Source organism: Cynara cardunculus (assembly GCF_001531365.2).
Source record: "Cynara cardunculus var. scolymus isolate 2C chromosome LG 17, CcrdV1, whole genome shotgun sequence".
Lineage (NCBI taxonomy): Eukaryota > Viridiplantae > Streptophyta > Magnoliopsida > Asterales > Asteraceae > Cynara > Cynara cardunculus.
The window spans coordinates 7,241,589-7,263,128 of NC_037544.1; the positions used below are offsets into that span (position 1 = coordinate 7,241,589).

A 21,540-nucleotide genomic window follows, 5' to 3' on the forward strand; every position below is an offset into this window, starting at 1 on the left:
AGGTAATAAGACGTTCCTATTAAACGTCACATTTTCAACACTTCGATTAAAATGGTTCCCATTAAACGTCTTATTACCTTTCTATGGTTCCCGTTAAACGTCACATAGAAAGGTAATAAGACGTTCCCATTAAACGTCACATTCTCATCTAACACATAGAAAGGTAATAAGACGTTCCCATCAAAATTCTCATCTAACACATAGAAACACCATTTAGTCGTGTTGAACTCGAATGGGATGACAAATACAAGTATTTGTTGAAAAGGGAAGGTCGAATATATATACTTAGATTTTACAGATTTAATTCTTATGGATAATATATCAACGAATCACAAACTGTTTCCAATTCTTGAGTCAATCCATAAGTTGTCTTCGTGTTACTCATTACCAGGCTACTCTTCACACCCTTAGACATCTCAAATGAACTATTTCTCATGGTCTACCAACTAATCGGGGAATTAGTTGTAACAATATACAAGACAATAAAATTGGACTTGTTGGACGCTTAAAATGTTTAAGCGTCCTGATAACATACTTTATAGGACTCAAGTGGGGAAATTATAAAACGTCTTATCGAAAAGTGTTACAATAGGTTTATATGATAATGGTAATTAAGCATTTTAACAGGCTTTATAAGATGATCTTTAAATACATTGTCGTACTAGTTATTTTATAGGACACTTTTAAGAAGTTTCCTATAAACTCATTTTTTTTATAGGACTAGTAGTATGCCCGCGCAATGCGGCGGAATGTCAAATTTTCTAATAAATCTACAACTAAAAATTAGTGCAATTATTCTTTAAAAAGTACAAAAGTTATATTCAAACATTCGATCTTTTAAGGGAACCCTTAGAAATATTAAAACCTCGATTCCTATTAGTTGAGTACCCATCTGATGCAACGGGATGTAATCAAGTACAATATAACAAATAAAAAATCGAGGTGAACTTTATTGAACACACGCATGAAAATCAATTATGTTGTCCAAATAATTATAATAAAGGAAGAAACAAATTTCTAGTGAATACATTTGAAAAATAAATAAATTATCTCATACAAATCGAAATAGAAACCAATATCCTAATTAATCAAAATGACCAAAAATCAACACCTACCGCCTCTAGATCAACTGCACCATAGTCCAATCTCCACTTTAATAGCCACCATGAAAACATCCATACCAAACTATCCAAGGAGTCTACAAATTACCTTCTACATTCCACAAAATCCAAGGTTGTTTTAGCATTGTTTATGCAAGATGGGAGTGGGACTTGAGAGGTTATTAAACCATAAGATAGCCATTTATTATCCCATCACTAATTATTGAAACAGAATGTACATCAAACTCTATTTAGTCAATAACAACTATAAAACTTAATCAATCAATGAAATGGCACTACATATATAATTGTTCTTGATTCCCAACAGCTACACATTGTGGAAACTCCTATCTGTTCCCACAGACCATACTACAAGGACATGTATAGCAAAATTATCCCAAAGAAAAAGGCGAACAACATTATCGATAAAGACAATGCACTTGGTAGTTATACCTGAGGACCCCATCCTAGACCAGCTGAAATTATAGCAGAAGGTACAGACCATGAACCAACTGCTTACCCAACCTCCCCTTAATGTAATTTATATTTTTAATTGGTTGTTAATTTTTCTATAGAGGATTCTATTGTAATTATATTTGAAGGTTAGATTTGATTATAATTGTTTTCTCCAAAATAATGCAATTATAACCATTGAGTGATGACGTAATTTAACCAGACTCTTCGACTAATAATCAAATATTCTATATGTCGTTTATAAAACAAAGCTTACAACACTTGGATACTAAAATCAATGTCACAGATATCTTATAATGATTGCTAACGAAAAATCAAGTAAATAATTTGAATCATAACAAAAAAATTTACTTTTTGGACAGCCAAAATGGAAATTGCTTGAATTTTTGGATGGAGGGAATACAAGGTTATATATAAGTATATACGACCCAAGGCATACCTTTCCAATCCGTGGTCACTCTTTCGATTTTTCGAGGCTGTTCCGAATATGAGAAACCAATCCCCAACATTTCAACGTATTTGCCACATCATCAAGCCTTAACAAGTACTCTTCTTCAGTCAGAGGAAAAGATCTCTATCAGACAAAATCCATAAGCAGAATATCATCAGGCGGCTAACAACAAAATGTGGAAGCATTATTCAGCATTTTTGGATTATAAATTGATGCAAGAGTCACATTTAAGGGTCTATAACTGTGGAACATTATCTCAATTCAAAAGTCACGTTTAAGGGCCGGAACATTATTTTCGAGGATAAGCAGTAGCTTACCAGCTCCATATACTTCCACAAGACATTCAATGCAAGGTGATTTTTACCCATGAATTCTTGTACCATATAAAACCAATATTCATATGTGAAGTGTCAACAAATAGTCTAAGAATCCATAAGTGCTTTTAATTACATAGCAGTAATAGAGGGGAAAAGGGGGAGAAGTCAATGGAATAGTGTCATTAGGAATGATTCTGAAAAGTAGCCAACAAGAGAAAGGGAAGCATTAGACGAAGAAAGAAAATAGAACAGAGAATAAATAGTTTACATCTGGGTTTTCATTCTTTTTACTTTCCTTCCCGAGAATATGGTGCATTGGCATGTTTAATAGATGGATGCACGAAAGACTACAAATATGTGTTCTATAATATAAAAGATACTCTTTTTCTTCATCTGTTCCATTTCATATTTTCAGTACTTTGATCTGAACTTTCAAGCCATACTTATTTACCAATTTAATAGATCATATCGTTAATCATGTAACCCTATTCTAGTTTGTTGGAAGTACAACCAACAAAACGAAGCCCATGTTCAAATATCCAGTAGAAGAAGTTTAGCAGAAATTTCAACTGAAGCAGCCAAAGGAACATTGAAGTATAAATGATACAAAAATAAAGCATATTCCCCTTTTCCATATGCATAGTTTCAACTTTACTCGTATAAAGCTACTCTTGTGCAGGGTTGGAAGGACATGTTTTTCAACTTATCATAACACTTAGCGGTTAAATACAGGAGCTTATACCTTCTTTATAAGTTGAGCGTCATAGGATCGTCGAGGAAAGACAATGGTCCAGTTGACCTGAATGCGCTTTTGTAGACCTATTAGCAAATAAGCAAAAGAGGTCTTTAAGATAATGGAAGATATAGACAAAGCACAATCTCATCATGCAAGCTTACATACAATGGCAATTCAGAAATGAGAGATTAAAAGAATAGTGTCAAGGAGGAAAATACAAGTGCCAACGATTCGCTAGCTATCTTCTTCAGTTAGATCAGAACCTGCAGAAAAACAACTACCCTTCCACATCTGATTTACCCAAGAAGAAAAATGATATAGAAGTACCAGAAACACCCAAGGACGAAATGAGATAAAATGAGAGGATAGTAGAATTCATAAAAACAGATAGACCAAAACATCTTCAACAATTGACACATGCACTCTACGGCAAACCATATTAACAGGTGACCATGTCCACCAAAAAAGACCTACATAATGTGCATCATACAGCAAGGGAAACATAGATGAGCCCAAGGCAACTCCATAATGCTAAACAAAAGAATCATAAAAAATATAGAAAAACCAGAACGATAATCTAGATATTTGAACCACGTTCTTTGGTATCAACGAAACCTACATACAAGACGCAAACTAATCATGAAAGCTTACGCACGATAACACATTGTTTCCTAAATCAATATGCAACCTCTCTATTTGGACTACTACAAAACTCCATATTCACAGTTAAAAATGAAGCCAAAGCAACACAATGTCTTTAGTAAAATTATGTGAAAATGTAAAGTCAGACAATTAAACAAAGTTGTGAACTAAAGCCCTTTATTTAATTTCATCAATATATATTCCAAACACATATGCAAAACATGATAAACGATCATATAGAAACATACTATTAATTTATAATCATGTAGCATAACAAGAGAAGTAAAGATGTATTTATAAATGCAACCTATCAAGGCAACATGTATATGATATCAAGATTGCAAGATACTCAATATAAACAGCTTTTCGACCTCAACACAATCAATATGAACTTCAAAACGAACATCCAAACGCCCCCTTAAAAATGTATTTTGATGGACTCTTTATTCAAGTCATAATAATCACTATAAAAATGTTCCCATCAGCGATTACATTAAATCCCTCGCCTAAATCACACTGTTGAAAAAACGATGACGAAGTATGTCAAGATACAAATTCTTAGATGTTATATCTTTGATGGTCATGTTTCTAGTAATGTGTTTGATGAGAGGTGGTCATGGTGAACAAAACGTATTCCAACAATTATCCTTAATTTTCATTTTTATTGTAAAACCTTGACAACCTATAATAAAATTCAATAGACTTAGGGTTTCAAGCAACGATTCTACAGAAGTGATAAATTAAACCATGAGGTCAATGCAAGCATTCCTACCACTCAAAAACCCTAATGGGTATGTGAAAATTTTGAACAATTGAGATGGATAATTACCTGGAGATGGAGATGGATTGAACGATGGAAGCACAAACTATGAGAGAGAATGAGTTTGCAGAGAGAGAAAGTGACCGTGGAGGTGGAGTGGGGCTTGCCGCATTTGGTGTTGTCTACAAATACTCACCATTGTCACCAAACTTCCCTTTTCTCTCAACCCTCTCCTTTTCCCCCCCTTCTTTTTCCTTTTCATCTTTTCTGTATATTTCTTACTTCCTTCCGGCGTAGTTCGCCGGAAACACTGCTGATCACAAACTATTCTCTCTCTAATCAAATACACTCACTCCCCGATGATATGAACGATTGAACAATGGAGGAACGATGGAAGATTGAGAGGGACGACTTGTCTGGAACCTCGCTTTAATATGCTGAATCGTCATCTTGGGAGGGAGAGAAATGCCCCAATCGTCGTATTGGGAGGGGAGCCGGCGTCTTGGGGAGGGGAGCCGGCGTCTGGGGAGGGGAGTAGGGTTGAAAAAGTAAAGGTAAAGGATAAGGTTCTATAGTTAAGGGTATTTTGGGTATTTAAAATTTTAAGACTTTAAGATTTTGAGTAAAGATGCTTAATAAGATAGCATAGATACTTGTGTTTATAAGACAATTTTTCAAATAGCATCCTATAAAATGTTAGTGTGATACTTTATTTTAAAGACGTCCAAATTTTTTTTGTTAAAACACATAAAAAAGATGTTTATATAAACTTATTGTTCGTCATAGTTTGGTCTTATAAACTTGAGTCCTATAATATATTGAATTAAGATGCTTAAACATAAGTCCAATTTTGTTGTAGTGATATTTGAACTAGAAATGGTACTTGAGACATTTGTACGCCCATTTTTTTATGCCTCATCAAGCAAAAGAAAGTTAAAGAAGCCCTTGAAGATCTGAGCTAGATCAGTGTCATGCATGCAAGAAGAATCGTTGTTATAGTTTAATTGTAACAAAGTTTAGATACTGGTTTTTTTGACCACCCAACATGATCATCGTAGCACTAAATGGGTTTTTGAAAACAATATGGATGGGGATGAACACTACTAAACAACAAGGCATTTCCGAAGGAAAAATCTGTCGGAAATTCACCAGAAAACGAGGTTTTTGGCGGATTTCCCGGTTGGAAACATGGTCATCGCAAATTAGTTTTCCGGCGTATCTGACGTTTCCGGTGGATTCAGGCTGTCGAAAATCTGCTACTGTATTTTTTTTAAATTATGTTTTTCTTAACTATTAAATATCAAGTTTGATTAGATTATCAGTGGATTTCCGACGGTATCCCTCAGTAAATTTAAATATTTCGACACATCTAACAAATGTTCGGGAGTTTTCCTCTAGATCTTTGATAGTGACGGTATCCACTTTAATAAAAAATGGTTTTAATTTTAAAAATTAAATTGCATAAGGATACGTACGCTGTTGTATTATAATTTATTTAACTTATATAAACATTTTCATTTAAATAATTAATCAATTATTTAATATCTATCAATAAATTTAAAAGATTAAATAAATTATATTAAATTTACTGGTGGATTTTAATTAATTAACAAATGTCGGTAATGTATCAGATTGAGAAAAATAATTAAAATTATGTAACATCCCAAGATCACATTTGCATATAAACATATATTTCCATATATCAAAAAATATGATTTACATATTCGGTCTCACTATCTACAAAAGCTACTTACAAAGTAGCTAACAACTTTTTCACAAAATCTCTATACAAAACTTGTAATATCACAAATTTTCAAATACAAAAGATAACATGATATCCTTAATATTCCATGCAGATGAATATAGTTCTTCACAATTTCCCATTTTCCCATTTTCCTTATCTTATGGTTGAGTCCGACCTGTAATGCATTTTTCAAAAACACCGAAATGAGGATTAAACCTTGATGTCTAGTGAGAAATTCCTTTGATGCTATTACAGGGTGAATAATCACCAAAAAAATATTTATGAGCTCATATTTGTATTAGAAACAAATAAACGATATTTAATAAAAACAACTTCTTTTAGCTCATCAAAATAGTCAAATAACTTAATAAACACATTACGAGTAAACTTATCACATCATATAGATTCATATATAACTTTCTCGCATTACATGAGTGAGACAACACCATCTCCTTGCAACACACTAGTAATTGTTGTTTTTTGTTTGAAGTAAAAGATTCGTGGGGGAGTATATCCTTTTACCTTTCATACCTTTTATCCTTTCATAAGTGAAAAATATTTTGTGTTTATATATGACCTTTCAACCAACAAAGTTTACATTATGATGAATATTAAATTAATAGTCGAGTGTCCATCCATGAATAAAAAACCTGATAAACTTCATATTAAAAAATCTAACAATACAAATAATTTATATCTAAAATATTTTAAGTAAATTCATTGTTTTATATTGTATTTTATTACTTTATTAATAAATTGTGTTTCTTATACTACAATTTAACATATTCCTTGACAAAAAAAAAAATCGTTACCACGCAACGCATGGTGCATACACTAGTTTATTATAACATTCCTACGCTAACTTCTCACGAATTTCAACGTCTCTCTCTACATATTCCCTTTCTCAAAAATCATATATTTAATCAGTATTTTTCTCTAATTTCTTTTCCCAATAAATGAGTATGAGCTAGTTTCCTCCTATTTGAAAGAATCATTCGATCTCTAGATGCGCAATATATTATAAGAAACGTCTTATTAACATATTTAATTTGTGCGCTTGAAATCAAAAACAGAAAAAAGATATAAAATAATATTTGCAATAAACACATGTATACCCTCCAATTCAAGAAATCATCTTACTTTTCACGTATTATTACTAAAAACAAGATGGTTACTAATTTTTATATCTGTCATGCATGACTCAATCCCTTTCAGGTACGTGCAAGTTAGTTTCATATACCTAAATTCCAACATATTTATATATAGCGTATAATATTTAACGAGGGAGATGCACAGGCTAGAATCTGTATAAACTAGTTGGCATTTTACGAGAAAAGGATATAAGAGAAAACGAAGTTCTTGTCCTTGTACCTTGTTTCTTTATTAATATTAAGGGTAAATTATACATAAGAGCACGTTGTTCTTATTTTGAGGAACTCTATTTTGATTCTAATTCAAACAAGAAAGTTTAGATTTTTTACGCTCGTTTTTTGAACAACAAAATACGATGCACTTTTAACGTATGTAAAATATCAACATTATTAAGCTAACATTTATTTTGATATAGCCAAAGTAAAAGATGTCGTAAAACATTATTGTTATCATCAAATACACACAAATTTTTTTATCTCGTTGCATAACTTTCTAATAACAAGATGATGACCTTCATTTAATTTCCCTTTCGTTTTTCTCATTTCTTTCTTAAATTTAGCGTATGTCATACTCTTGTGATCGATCATACGTCCCACCTAAGACTTCCTCATTTCACTCAATAAAGATGCGAACGTAAAACAACCATTCTCTTGACTAAATTAGCTTTCTTGAGCTACTATATATATAAACTTGTGTGTATTCCCAATACATGGCTTAAGTTCACACTTCGATCAGTAATTAATTGTATTCTAATTTGGAGCTACGGAAAGTTGAGAAGATGGGGGAATCGACATGTGGATCAAGATGGTTATGGAGTCGAGTACAGGGATTGAAGGCTACGATGATGATGATAATAGCGCAAGTGATATCAGCTGGGATCAATATCTTGTACATATTTGTTGGAAATGATGGAATGAATTTGAGCATTTTGATGACCTATCGCTTCTTATGTGCTTCTATTGTGGTGGCTCCTCTTGCTCTCTTAGTGGAAAGGTACCTATCTTCGTTTTTTCATAATAATACAGTTTAGGTACACAGATAAATTACAATTAATTGGAGCCTGCATTAAACATGGTCTTCAGTGACTCCAATTGATATCCATATATTCTTGTACTACTACTCATTAATTACCTAAAAATGGTAATGATAAAAGTTTAAGTCACTTCGAATCTAAACTAGTTTTTTTCCTCATAATTGGTGCAGAAACAAAAGACCGAAGCTAACATGGACGATACTCCTCCAAGCTGCTCTTTGTGCTTTATTTGGGTATATATATGAGCAACTTATATTTATATACCAGAAGTAACATGCTACTTAATTAATTTGTATTTTATCAAAATTCTTCTAAATAATGTTTTAAAACATGCATTTTAAATATAGTGATCACACAATGTGTATGTTTGAAACACTCATGTAATTGAACTTGAACAAAAACATTTATGCTATCAAAATATTAACTTGTGATTGAAATATCAAAGGGGTCCTATGGCACTAATCATGTATGCGGAAAGCGTAATCCTAACCTCGCCAACATTAGCTGCTGCTTTTTCCAATCTTATCCCTCCTTTCACCTTCATCTTAGCCGTTCTCTTCAGGTAAATACCATTCGATACTAACGGCTTTAAGTTATTTATGTTATATATATAAATTTGCACTTCAGAGATATGCTACTTTGATCGTACGTATTAATTAGTATATTTCTTTAATCTACGAGAAACTGCAACAATTGCTAAGTTAACATTTGAAAAGGTGTGGAAGATTTTGTTTTGTCGATAGTGGAGGATCAAATAAGAAGCCAAATATCGTGAAAAAAGAAAAAGAAAAAAAATTAACGTAATGTACATATGTGAATCATTGAAAAAACTCGAAAAATATATTTTTAAAGATGCATATGTAAATTAACGTCATATATTATTCATATGAGAATACATATGCATTTTCAAACTAATTATTTTAATTATTCACATATAAGTATTCTTTTCTTAGTTTTTCATGATATTTAACCAAATAATTGCCCAAATATAAGCACACGAATTTGGTAAACAGTAACACTATAGGAGATGATACATATACCATAAGGTTATGGTAAATGATTTTTACCGACTACGTACATATATATGTAGTCGATTATTTGCTTTTGGTGATTCCAGTTAATAATTTAGAATGTTAAATTCTTTTTTACACTTATTAAGATGATCATATCCCTTCCTAACATTTTATATGCCTAAAATGCATTGTAACAACAAGGATCATCATCAACTAGTATAGTATGAAAAAAAATCTACACAAATGATATTTTTATCATCAAAAACATTATTGGATACAAGAAACATTAATAATTCATATAAAATAATTTCTTTAAACATTCGTAGACGTAAAATCATCAATAATAGTTTTCAAACAAATATTATCTTGTATATCATTTTCTATGCATTACATCTTCCGTTCGTTCCAACATCAAATATAGTTAGGTTTCAATCTCATACCCTTGTATAATTTTAAACTTTTAGAGTTAAAACAAAAAATTTTAAAACCATTAATTTTCACAAACGGAAGTCCATGTTATTAGTTATAGCTTAAGATTTTATTATTGTTTTTTACAATAATGATTGTACTTAAAATTAAGGTACTTGATATATATCACGTAATTTGGAGTCGAGATGTATAAAAAATAAGCGTAGTTTTAAAATCTTAGTATAAATAAAGAGGTACCAACTATAGCAGCACAAGCATGTAGCAATAGCTAACATAAATAGTTACGCAAATAAGAATATAAAAGAAGTAGAAGATATCCGACATACAATAAAAGAAACATAAATTAGTAGAAATAACCAATAAAAGTAGTAGATAACAATAACCAACAGATAATAACATAAAAAATAGGAATAGTTGATAGAAAAAAGAAACATCAAACAGACAACATAGAAAATAGAAACAAATTGGAATAGCTGGTAGAAAAAAGGAACATATGACAATAGCAGGTTTAGGAGCTTACAGGTTAAAGATTATCATAATACTTACAAAATAATTAAGCATTTCTTTTCTTTCTCTTTGATCTTTATACTTGATTCTTGTAATATATCATGGTGTATTGTCACCAAGAGACTGATTTAAGAGTATTTAAGTACTCTATAAGTTATAATTTATTACTGGTTTACAAATTCAAGAAGTAACAACAGAAGTCTGATATGTGTAGGGTTTTGATGGTTAGGTTGGAAAGTGTAAACTTAGGTCAAATGGGAGGGAAAGCGAAGGTGATTGGAACACTAATGGGAGTTGGAGGAGCTATGCTTCTCACCTTCTATAAAGGTCCATCGATAAACATCTGGTCAACGCATTTCCACCTTTTGCCTAAACGAGTTCAACCCAGAGTTGGAGACGTGGCATCAACCCACCAAAACTCCTTCAATGATCACATCATTGGTTCTGTACTGTCATTAGCTGCTATCCTTTCTATGTCACTTTCTTTAATTATACAGGTAACCTTTTGTTTGTGTTGGGAAACAATAAAATTTCGGATTGTTTGAAAGTTTGTGTTTTTTTTTAAATTATATTTTTTTGACCTAAATTTGTTTCTGTATCATGGAATTAACTCAAGGGATAATTATAAATATGCAGTCTATGATTTTAATTATAATCGTTACCTTATAAACCAAGAGAATGTAACCGCTTCTATATTAACATTGAGAAGAACTCCCAATTAACCGGAAATGATGGCTGGAAATAAGTAGGGACGATTATGAAAGCAGTTACGGTGAACTTCCCATCAGTTGATAACTCATCATTGAAACACCCATGTGCTAAATACTCATCAACAAACAATCTCGTTTGTAGAAAACCATCATCATATGATGATGTACATCAGCTAATCACTTAGAGTTAGTCCCCCGTCACAGATAAATCCATCAGAGTTGAACATCCGTCAGAAATAAACCCATCAGCAGATGTCGATCACTATAGGTAATCCATCATCAGCTAATGACCCATCACTCGAGAATACTAACTCTGGAGGCACTTAATTCACAAGTGTTTACATTTTGTAAACACTAATGAATAACAACTGACAACCGCCTCATACTAAAATCCTTAGTGTTTGCTCCCTTACATGCGAAACCATTGCCAAGGACATTGCCCTAAGACCCCACAAGGGACCCCCTTGACCCTCGCCATATGGCTCCATCTAGCGTCTCAAGTTCTAACTACTTGTAGTAGTATACAATCCACACCTACTAATAACTCGTGTTATAGTTTAAGTAGCAATCCCATCATTCTCTTATAGACAAATTATTTCATTAAAATAGACAAATTATTACATTGAAATCACCAATAGTTTGAATTAATGATCAATATTTTTATTTAAATCGTGAAACTTTTAAATTTATAGAATAAGCTTATTATATTAAATAACTTTTAATTTGTTTTGACAAATCAAGTCATAAACTAAAACGTTTAGAATCCTGTAATGCGATGTAATACAGGCAAAGATGAGTGAGAGGTATCCATGCGATTACTCAAGCACGGCTCTAATAAGCATGATTGGATTCATACAATCTTTTATTTTTGCTATATGTAATGAGAGAAGATGGAGCCAATGGAAGCTCGGTTGGAACATTCGATTGCTTACAGTTCTTTATCTGGTAATTAATGTTTTACCTACATAGCTTAATACCATACTTTTCATTCGTTAATTGTTATTTGTGACTTGAACCATGTTTCCAAATAATGTGTTTCTGTAGCTAAAGAGCTTTGACCTTTTCGAGGGGAAAAAACTTAAGTGATACTTTTTTTATGGTTTGATCATATTCGATGTATTATATGGCTTTCTTGAGACGTCTTTTCCATCGCTATCATTTGATTTCCAGTGTGTGACACTCTTGGTATTGCTAATGTGTGTTTTGATTTTTTTTTTGCTTGATGCGAATCTTCGGATATTTGATTTTGTGGGAATATATGGAACCTACTAGATTATACTTTAAAATAGCACTTGAGGAGAGAAGGGTTGTCCAACATATCTAAAGGAGAAATGATTCAAGTCTAGATGATGTGAGACTATAACATGCATCTTCAGTGGAGGCTAGATAGACGCAAATTATCCCAAAATTGTCCCAAAGTCTCGGGAGAGGCTAGATGAGCGAGCGTCTAGATAAGTAGAAATCGTTATGGAGCGGTAATCATGGCTCTTATGTGAAAATATGTGGCATCCCACTAAATTAATCCCCAAAAGATTCCTTAAAAAGAGAATGGAGGTTCCAACATATATTGAGAATAAATGATCCATATCTAACCGATGTAGGATTCTAACAACTTTACTTGTATATGTGCACAGGGAGTTTTAGCATCAGGACTTACATTTACATTCATAATGTCATGTGTACGAGTGCAAGGCCCATTGTTTGTTTCGTCTTTCAACCCATTGGTGGTTGTACTTGTAGCAATAGCGGGATCTCTAGTATTGGGCGAACAATTGCACGTAGGAAGGTAAGCTTAACATGAATGTATATTATTGTACACATGATATACTCTTTAAGACGTAAAAGTTAATATATTAGTGTCAACAGTGTGTTAGGATCAACGATAATTATAGCTGGATTGTACATGGTGCTATGGGGTAAAAGCAAAGACATTAAAAGACCGCCTAAGTTTTTGTCTTCAACAAACTCAGAACTACTTGAGATTAGGAAAGAGGATACATCAACCATCATCACCACCTCCACCAATATTCTTGGGACTTCATACACAGCTCCCACTATTAGTTCAAAAGAAGATGAAGATCACGAGTTACAAGTAAAGTCTGAAATGGGAAAACATAAGGATCAAGAAATTGATGAAGCCAAGAACTGAGAACAATGTGTTGGGTCTATGACCATTATTTCTAGATTATTTTGAATGTTTATGTTGTAAAAGGACTTTAAGTTTTATATTAGAAAAAGAAGTACATGATGGTCATAGACAAACGTATTTCACCTATTAACAATAGTATATTACAAGAAAAATGGGTTTATTGKACATTACGTTATCTACATAATAGACTGTTTTATAAAACTTAAGGACCAAATAAGAATGTAACACAATGAAGGCCAAAGGGGGAATGGCCCCTGTGGTTCAAATAACAAAGATTATATAAGCATTAAAAACCATATATGATGTTGTGCTTGATGGTTAACACCTTTTGGCCACTTGTGTGAGATCAAGGGTTAAAGGCCATGGATTTCATTTTTTTTCCTTTTATTACTAATAATCCTTTTCTTCACATGTTGTGTTTATTTATTATATATAATTTTTTTTTAATTTATAAAATTTTTGTTTCTACTTTTAAGTTTTATAAAATTTACTAGTATGTGATAGTAAAAAAATGTATGAATCATCGTCATTTTTCTGTTAATAACATGATAGTTCTAAGTTTTAGTATTAATTACCAATATTTTTTTAATAATATTTTATAGTTCAAAATCATAAAAAGACAATGATTTTATATTGTAATTTTTCTAATTTGCTAATTTTTTCTATTTTATTTTTATAGGTAGATCAAATTCAAAAAATATAAAAGAAACCCAATTTAAGATTTTATATTGATATTGTTGTTCCTGCGATACAATGACTTATACAGAATGTGTTTGTAGAAGGGGGTGAATACAAATACAATAAAATTTTCACTTTTAATTATATATTTGTATTTAAAACAAATAATTACAGATATGTTGTAGAAGTTAGGAAGCTAAGGACCTATGATCCTAAATTATCTGACTAATGACAAATTTGCGAATAACTGAAAGAGTGAGAAATAAGGGTAATCCTTCAGATCTAAAGAACTAAGATGGTTCTTCAGATAGTGACACTGATTTTGTCTGAGAAAATATCACTTGGAAGTTCTTCCAAAATGGTGAGTAGCAACAAATGAAAAGTGTGATCTTTTATAGTCACCATTGCATTAAATGCTACTATGGCCAACTTTAACACGTGTCTTCATCTAATTTGTTGATTCATGTATGTTTGTACTCTTCATTTCAGTCCTTTGTGGTTGATGCAAACACTTGTTAACCTATCTCATCCTTTTGTATGAAAAGGGAAGGGTAAGTAAAGTATTAGCACTAATAAAATATTGTTTTAGAACTTATTTTGGCTAAAATATTAAGTATGTTCCCATACCCTATGAGTGTTGGAAGAGTTAGTGAGACAAAACTTGTTGGACAAGTTTGCACTACAGAATGGGGCATGCCAATAGCAGTATTTGTCAGACTACTATTTGACTTTATCTTGTATTGATCTTCTTTCGGTTAGATGATAAACCAATCCGCTTACGCGACGATCTTGACCTCACTTCAACTAGTCTTCGATTTTGTTAAATGTTTTTCATTCTTGGATCAATATATAAGACTTTTACAAAGAAAAGTCATATATTTTATATTTTGAAATATAAGTTGTAGAATAATTATGAAGTAAGAACATCAGATTCTAAAATAACTTAGAATAAAATGTGGGTTATTGATAAACAAGATTGAGTAACCATGAAGATAGGTCAATCGGATTCTTCCGTTCGGATGGAGAATAATCAAATCTAAGTTTTGATCTCACATTTTATTGAGCTATGGATCCGAAGGTGACTAAGATCCAAAGCTTTTGAACTTCATCAAACTTCTAGGTTCGGATGTTAATCCATATGTATATTATTCGATTAATGTTGTACATCTTATATGAGTATTTTAAGACAAGTAATAATAATTTATTTCTAAGTGTTGGATCAGATGCTAGTTGTATTATTTATAAATTCGATGGTTGAGACCAACAATCTCCCCTTATTTGTTAATAATACAAATAGATAGCCATGAAAGAAACACCTAAAAAAATGGTACCGAAACTTATAAGCAAAAAAAAGAAATTTAAACTCATAAATTTAGTGATCCATTTTGGATTCTTTTTTCCTTTTCTCTTTTTTTTATTCTATTCATTTTTTTTTCTTTCATTCTTTTCTTTACTTTCAAATTATAAGATAGTGTAAATTAGATACATAGGTATACATGCTAAGAAATAATATAGACAAACTTTTCGTTTTACCTATAACATTCAATCAAAAGAGGATTACATAAAGTCATGTATATCATAGTTGAACTTTAGAGGATGTAGATGAAGATGATAAGTTCTTTGGTTCTTCTAAGCATCATATTTTCTTTCTTTTCTTTCAACAACCTCATCTTCATTCTTCATCTTGCTTTTTTCCTTTGTCTAAGGTCAGAATCTGACTTCTGATTTGCTCCCCCTAAGTTGATGTTTGAATTTGCTTCCCTTCAATTGGAATCTTCATTGCTTTCTATGCGTTTCTGGTAAGATTGGATTTTGATTTCTCCCCCTCAGCATCCTAAGAGGTAGTAAGTAAGTCATCAACTTTGGTAGTCAGTAGTCACACAGATGAGTTGAAGGTCTCTTAAGACTTTTCAATCCAAATTATCTACGTCCTATGCTTAAGAGTGAAGGACACCTATTGAGAAACTTTGGTTGAATGGTCCATGATGTGACAAAGCGCTGAATTCGACTAGAAACCAGTTTTTCTTGAAGTTTTTGGGTAGCCTCAAGTGTTTTGCTAGAAAGAGATTGGGCATCTTGTAATGCGGTGATTTGTCTTTGGCTCTCCAAAAGTTGATGAGATAAAGTGAATGAGAGAGGTGCATTATGAAGAAAATGAGTCGAATGAGAATGTAGAAGTTGATCATCCGATTATTGAGAGTAGAGTTTTAGGTTAAAAATTGATCTCCAAACAACGAAGAATTTATAGGGATAAAAATAAAATCTTTTATCTGGAGAACTTTGGATGAGTTTGAATCAACGTTGTATTGAGATATAGGAGTGGTATTATCGTGAGGATCCGATGTGTCAACAATGTCCTGTAGACGGGTCATTGAGGGGATAACTTAGGAGAATCTGTGAGGATAGAAGTCCATATCTAAGGTATTAAAATGGACCTTAGGAGAATCTGTGAGGATAGAAGTTATAGCACAGTTGGCTAGGTAAGAAAAGTCTTGTTCCTCCCTGAATTTTGATTTATGTGAGACTTGGGTAGATATCAATGGTTCTGTTGCATCATTATCTCTGAAGAGAAGATAGGATCAAGACTTTGACCAATAAAAGGAATATATTGATCCAAGAAAGTTCAGAATTGTCAGAGCAAGTTCTATATCTTTTTTTGGGATTTCTTATAAGGTGAAAGGGATGATCGTTCTTGAGAACGTAATCTATCAAGAGAAGTAATCTTGGCATTAAGAAAGAGGCTTGTTGCTTCTCTAGTCGAATGATCATTTCAAGAAATACCATTAATTGTAGCAAAAGCAACCATACATGTCAGAATTATCGGATCCAAAGAAAATACTCTTGTATGCACGGATGGAAATGACTTTAGGTAGGCATCAAATGGCATTTTGGACTGGATCTTGTTTCCGAGCATATCTACAATCAACAGCGAGATAAGTTAGATGTATGGTATTTGTCTTTGCTTCATTTTGCTAGTGATCTTCACTACTAGGTGTTTGAAGAAATATTCACCAAAGTTGACATTCCTTTGAAAGATAAGTGCATGAGCTAATTTTTTGGTGTAGCTCGGTGACTGATCATATCTACTGGTTTTGCTGCTTATACACTAGGTCAGCTGAGAAAAGAAGAAATACCATACACTGCTCATGTTTTTCCTAAGAAGGGTATTGGCGGCATGCATAAACAGTTCGGCCTTTCTATATTCTATGATGGAAAGAAAACCATCAAGTTCTTCTTCATAGGCTAGTTTTTCAAACTTCATTGTATTCGATGAATATGGGGCTATGTTCTGATCATGCTAGATTAGAGTATTTTAATTAGCATTGATTATGTTAAAATATTTTATAGTTTGTTATGTTCAACAAAGTATATGTGTTTCGAAACTTTAATTTCGTATTTTATTCAAGATATCAGTTACTAAGAATGACGTCACACACTCGACAAAAATCGGACATTCAAGTTTTCCATGCTTTTCGAGATTGTTCTTCAGGTTCTGTTTCTGGTTCCATCAGGATATTCAGAAGCATTGAAGAAAACAAAAGAAATTAACGGTTATGCTTCAAATAGATAACAGTGCCCAGACTTATATATTCTTGTCCCTTTTTTGCCCAACATTGTGTTCTCGATCTCTCACTCTATATTCTTTCTTTCTTCACTGCATCAAGTTTTGCAGCTGTCTTTGTTCTTCATTTCGTTTGGCAATACTCATGCTCTCATTCTTCATCGTGGAATATTTGATAATGATTTTGTTGGAACAAACCCACTAATAATAGATTATTGTTGGAACAAACCCATTAATAATAGATTATTGTTGTGATGATATTATAATTTAACGATTCTCTTTACCAAATAATAGTGTTCTAGATTTTATTCTGGTTACCAAATCAACAATGGAGATTTTAGGACTTAAGGGGTAAAAGAAAATTACCATCATCCCTTTTTTGATTAAGAATGGTCGTTAAGTCGATGTAAAAAAATGATGGATGATGACATTGGTTTTGACGGTAACAAAATAAAGTAAGTAAAATTATCTAATTGTTTAATTGTTGTGTATCCTTTATTAGGGCCGGCCCTTGCAATAGGCTAGAGGGGCAACGGTCCATGGCAGCAGACATCCCAAGGGCATCATTTGCTCAAGTCCAACAGTGTATGGGTAGGTTCATTTGGGCTTAAAGTTTGCTACTTGCCTTGCCTACATCGTTGCCCTATACACATCCCAAGCCCAAGGGCGTCATTCTTTCTCGGCCTCGCTTTAGACTTCACGAATGGAACAAATACTCTTTTGCTCTCGTTTCTGAATTTTAACTCTTGCTATGATGCTTTCTCGCTCAAACAATCGAACTCGTCTCATGTCTCTGCCCCTGGCTCTCGGCCTCTCGCCTTCGAACTTGTCTGTGAGAATTGAGACCCCGAGTTGGCTTTCGTATCTGGCTCTCTGCCCTTTGCTCTGGCTCGAGGTCGGTTTTTTGTTAAATTTGAAATTTGAAATTTTGATTTCTAATGTTATATATATATATATATATATATATATATATGTGTGTGTGTGTCAATATGTGATATTGTGATTTGTGATATACTGATGTTTCTATACTCTAGTTTAGTAGTTTGTTTTATTAGGTTAGGTTTATTTCATTATTTGTTTAATATTTAGAGTTTAGACTTTAATTTAAATTTATTTGTTTATCATGTGATTAGTTTTATTTATTTTTCTATTGTAGTTTAGACTTAGATAATAGATTGGATTGTTCTTTTCTAATTCTACAAAGAGATTAGAGATGGATATATTATTAAAATATATTGATGATTTGACTTTAAAATATATATCTACTACTCGATGGCAAAGTCATATTAATTCGGGTAGATTTAGGGGTTATTGCACATGTGATTCATTTTGGTTTCAATTATGATGTATATGTGAATAATGTCATTATTCATGTGTTTAATGTCATGTGGATAATTAGACGAGTCAGACAAAGTGTTTGATGAAAGTTGTCTGTGAGATTTTGTGTCTTGGAATTCAATTATTAATGGATATGTTAAGAGTGGGAGGCCTTGGGATTGTACCAACTAATGGAGCAAGAGGGGACTAAGCCGGATGAAATTACCAATGATAGGGGTGATATCTTATTGTGCTTAGTAAAATGTGGAAATATGGAGGCTGCAGGGAGTTTATTCAACAAGATGGGTAAGAAAACAATCACTATCTTGGACCACCATGGTTGTTGGTTATAGATAGGAAAATCCCATTCATTTGAAGGTGTTGCAAATGAGAAAGATTAGACAACCAATCTAGGTTTTCAATCGAGTAAAAGAAGGGTCTAACTCCAAGGGAAAGATTTTGCGGGTTTGTGAGGTTTCCAAATTCTGAAGTAATGGTTCCATGAGGGGAGTTGTAGGAAAGGTCGAGATACCTTAAGTCGGTCAAGGAACCAATAGACATGGGAATGGTTTCATTGAAATAATTGTAACCGACATTAAGGGTCTCATTTTCTTCAACTTAAGGTATGTCCCACACAAGGATCTGCTATGATACCATTTACGAGCAATTTTTTCCTTTACGCCATGGGAATCCGAATTCTCAGGACTGACCCTGTCCTTTATACATATATATGATAAGGTTATGTTTGACAAACTAGTTGAGAAACAACTTGTTGGCTGATGAACTAATTATTTAACTGATAAATGTAAGTCAACTAGCATCTGAAAAACTAATTGATTAATTAATCACGTTTGACAAAAACTAGCTGATAAATTAGTTGAAAAATATAAATTAATTAAAAAAAACATGTTAAAAAGTTAAGCAATTCTAATTCACTTAATATAATTAATACAAATCACTAATAATGTAATATGTTAATTGATACAAACTAGATGCTAAATAAAATCAATGATATAATATTTAATTACAAGATTTATAATTTGCTTATGAATTAATTATTTATTTATACATATAATTATAGATTGTTGATTTATGTAACTAAATAAGAATTTTGAAAAGAAAATATGTTATTAATTATTTTTAAATAACCGTTATATATGATGTAAATGTAAGTAAAGTCTATCAATTATACATGTCTTAATTAATTTATAATTTTTAAATACAATAATAATTGATAGTGAAATTAGAGATTTTTTTTATTAAAACGATTACCAAAGTTTTAATATTTATGAGATAGAATAAGAAAATAACTTTAATTTTTATATAAATTACGAAACCTTATATGGTATAAAAGTAATTAATATGATTAATAAATAATTCAACTAATTAATATTAATATCATATAATAATTAGAATTCTATATTGATTCCTACTTTACTATTAATACATATAATCAATATCAGTTGATAATAATTAAAATTAATAACAATCAATAGTACTTAGGATAATAATTGGAAAATATGCAGAATTTTTTTGGAGCTTAATTATAGGTAGTTTAGAGGCTGTTTGACAATTGCTGAATGGTTTGGTGCAGAATGATTAAATGGTCAGAATAATTAAGAGACACTCATGATATATCGCAAAATGAAATATAATTGTTTGGTAATTGTGTACAATGAAATTAGGGCTCTTAATGGTTAAGAGAGATACATGATACAAAATCATTCAGATGGTTTTAGAGCCAGTAAGAGACAGACTTTTTTTTGCCAAACAATATTTACCTCTTAACGATTCAGAGTTGTCTCTTAATGGAACTATTAAGAGGAAAACAAACAACCTATTATACTTTATAGTGATCAAAAGTAAACTTTTTCAATATAATATTGAAAAATAAATTAGCTTACCATTGCAAAACATGCCCAAAGAAAAAAAATTGATTGAAGGACAATATGATCATTTTTTAGCACTTTTATCATATTCGATTTAGCTTACCAATAAAATAAAAAATATTATGTTAGTCATTACAAAACTACAAAAGAAATAGTCGTCTCAAGTTCAATCCTCTTATGTCCGATTTAATTCGGTTTGCATACCAAATGCACCGTTATGTCCCAATGAATAAATGTGTCACTAGATTTTATATGTCAATGTAAATAGGTTAAATATCTTAATTAATTCGTATGAGGAGCGATCAAATACAAACCATCAAATTCGTACAAACCATGCAAACCTCATTCAACCAATCATAATTTTTTATTTTGTTCATTTTTTTGTAATTATGAGAGGTTGATTAATCATTTTTATTCTGGAGAGTGTTAATCATAAATATTATCATCTTCATTATTTTAATTTTAGAAAAATACATGAAACAGTTTAATTAAAATTTCATTAAATATTATATGAAACAATTTCATAATCATATATGAAACAACTTCATCAAAAAAAAGTATTATATAAAACAATTTCACAAGATTAAACAATTTAATGAAAAAATTTCATAAGATTAAACAATGAAATCGACGGATGAGGATGGTTTGTACGGTTTATACAAATTGAGTTATTTGCATTTGATCGCTCCTCTAATTCTTATAAAGTTAAGTGAAACTCATAGCTCCCCCCTCCCCCTCCCCCTCCCCCTCCTCCTAGTTGAGTTTACATACCAAATGCATAGTTATGTTCCAATGGATAAATGTGTCACTAGATTTTACAAGTCACTATAAATAGGTTTAATATCTTTACTCTTATAAAGTTAACTAAAACCCATAG

At 31.7% G+C, this 21,540-nt stretch overlaps 1 protein-coding gene across 1 annotated transcript; it reads left to right on the forward strand.

Annotated features, from left to right (window-relative positions):
* The first annotated feature begins 8,154 nt into the window (after positions 1–8,154).
* Positions 8,155–13,217, forward strand: LOC112500587 (WAT1-related protein At1g68170-like). Its single transcript, XM_025104095.1, has 7 exons — positions 8,155–8,369; positions 8,580–8,642; positions 8,855–8,971; positions 10,588–10,855; positions 11,855–12,013; positions 12,703–12,854; positions 12,935–13,217. Exons 1-7 carry the CDS (start codon positions 8,155–8,157, stop codon positions 13,215–13,217), a joined length of 1,257 nt encoding a protein of 418 aa, XP_024959863.1.
* Positions 13,218–21,540: the final 8,323 nt, after the last annotated feature.